Source organism: Camelina sativa, chromosome 5 (assembly GCF_000633955.1).
Source record: "Camelina sativa cultivar DH55 chromosome 5, Cs, whole genome shotgun sequence".
NCBI lineage: Eukaryota > Viridiplantae > Streptophyta > Magnoliopsida > Brassicales > Brassicaceae > Camelina > Camelina sativa.
The window spans coordinates 21462136-21472156 of NC_025689.1; the positions used below are offsets into that span (position 1 = coordinate 21462136).

General features: G+C 39.8%; 1 protein-coding gene across 1 annotated transcript; it reads left to right on the forward strand.

The window, feature by feature from the left end:
• Positions 3055–4389, forward strand: LOC104787337. Its single transcript, XM_010512906.2, has one exon. The coding sequence runs from the start codon at positions 3321–3323 to the stop codon at positions 4164–4166; it is 846 nt and encodes a 281-aa protein (XP_010511208.1). The 5' UTR covers positions 3055–3320; the 3' UTR covers positions 4167–4389.

Sequence of the window (10021 nt, forward strand, 5' to 3'; positions counted from 1 at the left end):
CAACGCCGTGGAATATGATATATCAACACCTAATTTTGTCTTGACAAGATCCATGATAATTTTCGGAGGTGGAGTTTCCATTTGCCCTGGATAATCACCATGTAAAAGAGAAGCAACTAATTGTGGAGTGCCTTGTCTCTTACTGTTGCTTGAACTTTGACTAGCCCGAGAGCATGTATGCATCTTGTTGTGCCTTCTAATTGAGAAAATATATGTATCTCAAATCCTACCAGCTCGTAAACCCCAGTTACATCCTTCTTTAGGACATTTGAACACATAACGCACCTTGTCCGACTTTACTATTTCAAAACTAAAACAGTTAGCGAATGAAGCTCTATCCACCACTTCTTGCAATGCCTTCTTGTTTGGAAATTCTTGAAGTTTAGTTAGACCCAAACCATCATTCCATGGTTCAATATACTTACACGGTTCTACAACAGGACGTGGCTCAGTATATTCATCACCTTCATCACGTGATACAACTTCACCCTCTTTATTAGAATCACCCTCTACAGCCTTTTCTTTGCCTATGTAGACAACAATGGTGTTAGGTCCGATTTCACCATCCTTCGCATGTTGGTTTTCAAAGTTCATACCAACATAACTTTGGTCCGCTATGGGCACTATGGGCACTGTGGACACTATGGGCACTATGGAAACTTGCTCAGGCTGAGGCTCGGAAGGGATGACATTCACAAACAACATACATCTTCGCTTCTCATAATAAACGGAGTCTAGATAAACATTAACATCCTCATCATCATTAAGCTCACAATGCTCCAATGTTTCTACCAGTAGTGGCTTATAGCTCAGCTACAACTGAATGTTACTTTCAACAAACCCAAGCTTCTTGTATATCCTTGCTTTTAACATCAACAATGTTATATTCCTCTTGAACATTATACTATATATGCGACCTTCAAAATTAAAATGTAGGCTGACGTTCTTGCATATTGTATCCTGCCAAACCAACCAATATAAAAAAATCTAAATTAGTACTACTACTACTTTTACTAGAGTTGTACTACATGAATCAGTATTACTAGTTTTACTAAATATACCATTATTACCAGTTTCACCACCTTCTCTCTCTCCTCCTATCAAAATCGAATCGAATGGTAAACGAGTTATAATCTCCTTAATTCACTGAAATCGAAAGCCAAATCCCTTTCTTATCTAATAGATAGCTCAATCGACCCATAAACCTTTGTAAAACATCCAATGTGCTAAGCTTTCTTCGATCTAAATCCAATTGAATTTCTAAATTTACAATTCAAAAAAAAATTCAACCAAAAGCTACTCTAATGTGAAGTAATGCACCTGCATTTTGAAAAACAACTTGATTCAACTCGAGTTGGTGAAGAACGACAGCAGTAGGAGCTCCGACGACGGATGAATCGCCGGCGGCTGGGTTAAGAGGTGAGTAACGAGGTCGGATTTCTCGGGTCGAAACAGCAGCTGGTTTTTTTTTATTTAAAAAAATTAATCTAAATTAATGAAACTAGAAGAGTAAAATCGTCTTACCACCTCTTATTAAAAAAAATGGGATATGAAGAATGGAGAAAGAGATAGGAGATTTATCAAAAAAATTTAGGGACTTCTGAGATTATCCCTCTTTTGCTTAACCCTAATATTCATTTTACTCTGTTTTTCGATTTTGGATTTTGTAAAAAAGATTCAGTTAGAAGAAGAAAGACGGAAACCAATATATTATATCTTTGTTCTTGATAATCTGAAACACCGATGTGTCCGAGTGGTTAAGGAGCCTGTTTAACGTACAATGCCTCTCAGGTTCGAAGGACTGATTTTGGCTGTTTTCCGAAGACCTTGCGACTGTTAAAAACCAAAAACAAACATTTTTTTTTTTATCGTATTGTTGTGAAAAAGTTTTCTTCCTCTGGTTTTGGGCGATTGATTCATCCTCTACGAAGGACTCTTCTCTTTTGAAGTTCTTTTAAGGTGAATCTGAGATTTCCTTGTTTTATAAACATTGATTTCTCGGTTGGATTGTATTTGGTGGAGCGATTGAATAAAATGCTGATTTGGTGTTGAGTTACTTGTTTCTTTATCACGATGAAAGTTGTGACCTCTAACTGTAGCTAAGCACCATATATAGAGAAAGAAGCTCGATTAAAAGGAAGCGAGAAGCAAGAGAGAGATGCTCGCCAAAGAAGAGAAGAGAGGTGATTTATCGAAGGAGAAGCCATTGGATTAAAAGTTGGCGACTTGTACAGTTAATGGACCTCAGTCATTTAGGCCTAATATGAATTTAAGCTGGACTAGTTTCAGTTTAAGCCCACTCCATGTCTACCTGCGACAAGAAGATAAACGACACATAAGGATTTAACTTAAACACTAAAACATCACAAACTTATAAAGCTTAAATAATTTCATCTATGGTCTTGCAAAAGCTTAAATAGCAAATCCAAAACCTAAGAGAGAGGTTCGAGTTTTCTAGAGGTAGAGAGTAGAGAAGAAAGAACGGGAGGGAGAGCACCTAAGAGAGAAGTTCTAAGTCTTAATCTTCTTCCTTGTTCTATTTCTGTCAATTGTATCAGTCTCTAGACGCTTTAGCGTTGTGTAAATTTTCTCAAGATAGATAGTGGAGGTCTTGTAGATTTCAAATAGGCCTATTTGTCAAACTTATATTTCCTACCATTTTGATTTGCGTTTGTTTCACAACTTTCATCCAATCAAGACACAAGTGTGAAGTTTGTATACTAAACTTAGATTAGAATGTGTGGGTTTAAAACTAAGTAAATTAGATTTAACGGGTAAAACGATTTGGTTCAGTTTTTTTAACAAATGATTTTATCGTCCGCCGTTGATAACTACAAAACATGTCCGTATTAGATAAAACCTGAACTTAAAATAACAAAGCACAATAACCAATTCTCCACCTATAAATAGCCAAAAACACATGATATATGTGGGTTTTGTATAATCAATCTTTTTAGATATTTTTTTTGGGCGAAAAGTAAAACAAACAGGTCAACCTCTTTTTATTTTTATTTTTTAAAAACAAGAAAGATAAGGAAAGAAAATGAAACCAATAAAAAGAAGTGAAAGAGATTGAACTGTGAAGCAAAATCTGACGTGGGACATAGATTACGTTCGCTTCTAATCTCTACAGGTCATATGGTTCGGTGGCACCTTTATTCACCAAGCAAAACACCGCTTCTTTCGATCATCTCTTTTTCATTTTCTTTTTCTCTCAGATAGACAAAAAGGTGTAATAATTATTCATCAATCATCAGAATAATTACAAAAAATAAGGGAGGTATCTATCTTGTCACCCTCTCTCTCTCTTGTTACCCAAGATGAGCTTCTACAAAAGAAGCTTTCACTCTTTCCTCGACCAGACCAGCACCACAAAGATGTCGTTTGAATCCGGTCTTGCCCATGACGAGGTGAATGGTTTAATGTTGTGTACAGAGTATCTAGGGTTCGAGAGTTACGACATGAGGATGTCCGAGAACGAGGTGCACAATAAGATGATGTGTCATGCGGAGGTAGAGACCAAGATGGTCGATACAAAGAGGTTAAAGACGAAGGAGAATGTGGTGCGAGAGCAGAAAAGAGAGTTTTCTCCTCCTCTCCCGTCGTTGAACGGCCTAGGGCAACCGTCTTTTTATCTCCGGCCGGTGAGGAAAGACGGTAGATTGGAACTTACCCAAGTTATGATTGATCGACCGGAGATTTTCCATGCTTCCCGAGAAGATGGACGGTTGAGATTACATCTTGTCGATGGTGCTTATTGTGGTCCTGAAGAAATTGTGGAGTTAGAAGATGAACCAAAGGGTCTAGATAATGAGCATGAGGGCGAAGAGATAAGTAGATCTGATATTGAATGTGGTAGAGAGATCAATGGAGAAGACAATGATGCTACAAGTGATCAAGTGGTGGATCTATATACTATGATCAATGATGATAGTGGTACAAAAAGTTTGAGTTGTAAAAGTAGCCATGAGGAGGTCTCGGTGAATAGTGATAATGATGTTGCACATTTCCATGATGACCATGCCACGAGAGAATGGAGGTACAAGATTGTGGCAAGTATGAACCATAATGAGAACAATCGTCATCATCATATTCATCCATACCATCATCATAATAGTAACAATAACATGCATTTATGTACCCGGGCGTACGTGAAGACCAGGTGAAGTTATCAATGTTTTACGTGGCGGCTTGAAAGAGAATAAAAAGTATATCAAAAACAAAAAAAAGGGACAGCTATTTTATTCTGGAAGCTTTGTAATTTGTAAGTTTAAAAATATTCGAAAAGTCAAAGTTGGGTCTAATATGATAGCGTGTGAGTGTATATGTTCATTTTGGGATGCTTATGTATATATGACTTTCTTTTGTTTAGTAAAATGCTTATGTGTATGCATGCCTTCCACATTTGAAACATCTTGTTACAACTTTAAATATTTATACTGTATTATTCTAATCATCTAATGTTGACTAACTTTTTCTATTTTGTAAATTTATCATATAGTGTTGTAGAAGCAAACTTAATTGACACATCATGTTTAAAAATTGTTTTATACCCTCGTAATCAGGAAAAGAAAAGGAACACATAGGTGGAGAAACAAAAGGCAAATGTACGTAGAATGTCAATGAGTCTTACTGCTTATCGGTCCAATTATTGTTGGTCATTCATATATATACGCGTGACGTTGTCCATACCCGACTGTTGAAAACTGGAACACTAATATTGTCGGGATCTGCAAGCATTTATGGACTCTCATTCCCCACCACAATCGACAGCTCAGAGGGCTTTACAACACATATAACCCCAAGATACAATGCATACACTTATAAGTTTTTAGGATTCTTTGAAACGATTGTGAATTGAAGTGAAGTTTATGGGTTGAGATACGAAGACACTGAATTTGGAGAAGAAAACAAAAGCCAGGGAAAGACATTAAAATGCAACAAGAAAAGTGAGAAACTAGCTGGAGTTGGCAAGAGGAAATAACGTTAGTATGACCTGAATTGATTAAGTTCGTAGGATAGCTTTAAGTAAAGGAGAATAAACTATGAAACTTTTCAGTAACGAAAATGTAAAAGTGTAATTAACGTCTCGACATCCACCTTCAGCAGGCTCCATGTCCTCTCTGGAAAAGTGGGTACATCTTTATTTGATAGTCGATTTATTATTTTCAAAAAGTTTAAGGACTTATTTATCGACCAATTATTAATACAATTCTAATCTTTGTATGATGATAATTAACTTTATAAAGCAAAGATCAAAAAAGAATTTAAGTTAAAATCATTCTCATTCCAGAGTTCAAAGAAAAAGATCAAGAAACAAAGAATGGTTTGATGTTAAAGGTTATAGACTTTAAGATGATTGATTGGAATTTCGAGAGCTTGTTCTACAGCAAGTTCACATCCTTATTCAAGGTAAGGCCTACAACAACAGTCAAACCAACAACTTTCAACAAGCGTTTAATTGGGCCATCTATGGGCCTCGTTAATGTCTTCTATTATTAGCTTGGCCGACAAGTCTTGTATAGGGTTTGCCAAGGTTATTGTGTCATGTATATAAACGAATATAATGCCGTCGAAATAATACACACAAATATTCTCTTTATTATCTTTGTTCTACATGGTATCAGAGCACAAAGTCCTGAAACCTATTCTTTCGATCAGTTGATCTTAGCTTCTTGTTTTTGAATCTCTTTTCAAGATCTCTTGTTCTCTTGTTTCGTGTTTTTGAATCTCTTGACGAGATCTCTTTTGATTTGGTTGGATNCAAATTTCCCTTTTTTTTTTTTTTTTTTTTTTTTTTTTTTTTTTTTGTGTGGTTATTGTGAGCTATGGCTACAGCAAGCACACAATCATCTACTTCATCCGGTATTCTCGCAGTCAGCCCCGCTGGTGGAGATAACACGGTGATGACGGCATACACCACTTCTTCTAATGACAATCCAGGGGCGATGATCACTGCAGTTACCTTGACCGGAGACAATTATAATGAGTGGGCTGCTGAGATGATCAACGCACTTCGGGCTAAGAAGAAGATGGGTTTTATCGATGGTACGTTGAAGAGACCAGGGGCTGGTAGCTCCGACTTGGAGTCATGTACTTCGGTGAACTCCATGGTCATTAGGTGGTTGCGTACATCGATTGCACCGCGTGTACGCTCAACTGTTTCTTTTCTCACTAATGCACATGAGCTTTGGGAAAATTTGAGAAAGAGATTCTCCATCGGGAATAAGGTTCATGTTAACCACCTTCGTTCTCAAATTGCTTTGTGTCGCCAAGATGGTCAGCCTGTTATTGATTATTACGGGAAAATTGCTGGTTTATGGGATGAGTTGTACACATACAAACCACTTCCTGTTTGTTCTTGCGGTAGTTGTACTTGTGGAGTTTATGAAACAGTGGCCAAGGAGCGTGAAGAAGAAAAGGTGAACCAGTTTGTTATGGGTCTTGATGAATCCAGATTTGCAAACGTGATCACCTCCATTGTTAATGATGATCCTTCTCCAGATTTGGAGCAGGCTTACTCACGTGTGATTCGTGAGGAACAAAGGCTCTCCTCTGTTAAAACACAGGAGCACTCGCATGATCCTGTTGGGTTTGTTGCTTGAAGAGACTCCATCACTGTTGGTCCGCTGTTAGCTGATCACCGTGAGGAGAACTCGGTTTCGTTTAGCGGTGATAGAAGCAGAGACCGCAGTTTGCTTTGCTCCAATTGTGGCCGGTCTGGTCATGAGAAGGCGTTTTGTTGGCAGCTGGTTGGCTACCCCGAGTGGTTTACAGAACGCAATACGCGTCAGAATGGGCGAGGAGCTTCTGTTGGTCGGGGTCATGGTTCGAATGGAGGAAGAGGTGCTGGAAGAGGACGTGGTCATGTCACTGCTGCTCACACTACAGTACCGAATGTCACGGCTTTCTCCCGAGCAGTGGAAGGCTATCTCCTTCTTGGCTACCGAAAAGATGAACACTAATCCTGACAAGCTATCCGGTAAGATCCCTGGTGATGTGATAATCAATACCGGAGCTTCCCATCACATGACTGGGAATATATCTCTTCTTTCTGATTTGGTTGATATGCCTTCGTGTTCGGTTGGGTTTGCGGATGGTAGTATTACGTTTTCTACACGTAAAGGAGTTTTGCACCTCACGGATCGTGTATCCTTGTTGGATGTTCTTTATGTGCCCAACTTAAATTGCTCTTTAATCTCGGTTTCTCACATACTCAAGCAGATGAAAAACTGTTTTGCGTTATTTACCGATACTCTTTGTGTTTTACAGGACCGTTTCACAAGGACTCTGATTGGAGCCGGTAAAAAGCGTGATGGGGTTTACTATTTAACGGATGTGGCGACAGCTAATGTGACTAGAGTGGCAGCTTCTGAAGATCAAACCATGTGGCATCAGCGGTTGGGACATCCGGCGTTTTCTGTGCTTTCTTTGTTGCCTATTTTTTCTGGTGTTTCAGTTTCTTCTAGTTCTCATACTTGTGACGTTTGTTATCGGGCTAAGCAAACTCGTGATGTTTTTTATGAGAGTATTAATAAAACAACGGAATGTTTTGAATTAATTCATATAGATGTTTGGGGACCATATCGTGTTGCATCTTCTTGTGGAGCAGTTTATTTTCTCACGATTGTTGATGATTTTCACGCTCTGTATGGACACACTTACTCCTTGAGAAGTCTGAGGTTCGACGAGTGGTTAAAAAATTTTGTGCCTATTCGGAACGTCAATATGATAAGAAAGTCAAGACAGTCCGTAGTGATAACGGTACAGAGTTTACTTGTTTGTCAAAGTTTTTTGCGAGTAAAGGTATTCTACATCAAACCTCTTGTGTTAACACACCTCAACAGAATGGTCGGGTGGAACGTAAACACTGACACATTCTCAATGTAGCTCGCTCTCTGTTGTTTCAAGTGGGTCTGCCGGTTTCATTTTGGGGAGAAGCAGTTCTGGCTGCTGCCTATGTGATCAATCCAACTCCTTGGAAGATTCATAAGGGTCGGCAACCTTATGAAGTCTTGACCGGTGTTCAGCCAGATTATCAACAAATGCGGGTATTTGGTTCTTCCTGTTATACGCATTTGCGAGCTCGTGATAAGGATAAGTTTGGTCCTCGTAGTCGTCATTGTATATTTGTTGGTTACCCCTTCGGCAAGAAAGGCTGGCGGGTCTATGATTTGGAGACCAATGAATTTTCTGTTTCTCGTGATGTGGTGTTTCACAAAATGTATTTCCTTTTCATGGCAAGTCACCGTCCATACTGGAAAGTCCGTCTCCTGTTGATAACGAATGGGTCTTACAACCTGGCTCTGTTGAAAGGGGGAGTGGTGAGATGTTTTTTGATCTCTCCGATCCAGTGACACAAAACCCACCTGTGGTTGCTTCCGCTGATACTAGTCCTGACTTGCCTCCTACTGATACGAATTTGCTAAGTGCTGACTCTACCGTCAAAAGTTCACCGTCCGACGAAATCGTTGTTCCGGTTCTCACCGATGAACTAGTTGCTCGTCCAACTGGTGATGGCGTCGCTATTGTTGTCTCTCCTCTTGATGAGGATGCAGTTTTAGGACGGGGCAAATGAGAGAAGTTTCCCTCCACGCGACTCACTGGTTATGTCACATACGCTGCTTGTGTTGCAGACAATACTCATCACGCTCACCTCGCTCCGATCGTCTTCAAGTCCTCGTCTACGGGTCCAGGTACCACAAAGTATCCCCTCACTCATTATATCGCTGATGATTTATTCTCTCCTCCACATCGTGTTTTCCTCACAGCCGTAACAACGGGTGTTTAACCTAAATCTTTTCACGAGGCTGTCCAAGATGAAAAATGGAACAAGGTGATGTCTTGTGAGGTTGATGATTTGGAAGTCAACAAGACAATGAGCATTGTTGATTTACCTCCGGGAAGGAAAGCTCTTGGAAATAAATGGGTGTATAAGCTCAAGTTTCATGCGGACGGGTCTATTGAGCGGTATAAAGCTCGGTTGGTAGTTCTTGGAAATAGACAAGTTGAGGGACGCGATTTTGCGGAAACATTTGCCCCTGTTGCTAAAATGTCCACAGTTTGTGGTTTACTCCAGATTATCTCCTCTAAAGGATGGGAAGTACATCAATTGGATGTTCACAATGCTTTCCTTCATGGGGATCTCGAGGAAGAAGTTTATATGCAGCTACCTATGGGTTTTCGTCACAAGTATCCAAATAAAGTCTGTCGTTTACATAAGTCTTTGTATGGTCTTAAGCAAGCTCCAAGGTGCTGGTTTGCGGAAGTAGCGAACGCTTTGGTGGAGTTTGGTTTTGAAGAATCCTATTTGGATTATTCTTTGTTTACGTTAACAAGAGGAGCAGTTGAGTTACGTGTTCTTGTCTATGTCGATGATCTCATTATATGCAGCAATCATCTTCCGTCTCTGACCGAGTTCAAAGCATATTTAAGCAGTTGTTTTCATATGAAGGATCTAGGGAATCTTAAGTATTTCCTTGGTATTGAGGTTGCTCGCAGTACGGAGGGAATTTTTCTCTCTCAAAGGAAGTATATTCCGGATATTGTTTCTGAGTATGGGCTTCAAGGCTCCAACCCATCGAAGATCCCTATGGTTCAAAATCACCAGCTCGCTATCGACACAAGTCCCGTCTTTCTTGAACCTGCTTGTTACCGCCGGCTGGTTGGTCGTCTCATTTACTTAAAAGTCACACGTCCGGAGCTCACCTATCCTATACACATTTTGTCCCAGTTTATGAAAGCTCCACATGAAGCACATTGGGATGCTGCGTTACAGGTTGTTCGTTATCTCAAAGGATCGGTTGGTCATGGTATTTTACTGCCGTCTGATACGGAGCTGACTCTCACGGCATATTGTGATGCGGACTGGGGCACATGTCCTTTAACTCGTCGGTCGCTTAGTGCATATTTTATGTCCCTTGGTGGTTGCCCCATCTCTTGGAAAACTCAGAAGCAGAAGGCAGTTTCACGGTCTTCGGCGGAAGCTGAATACCGTTCTATGGCTGATGCATTGAAGGAG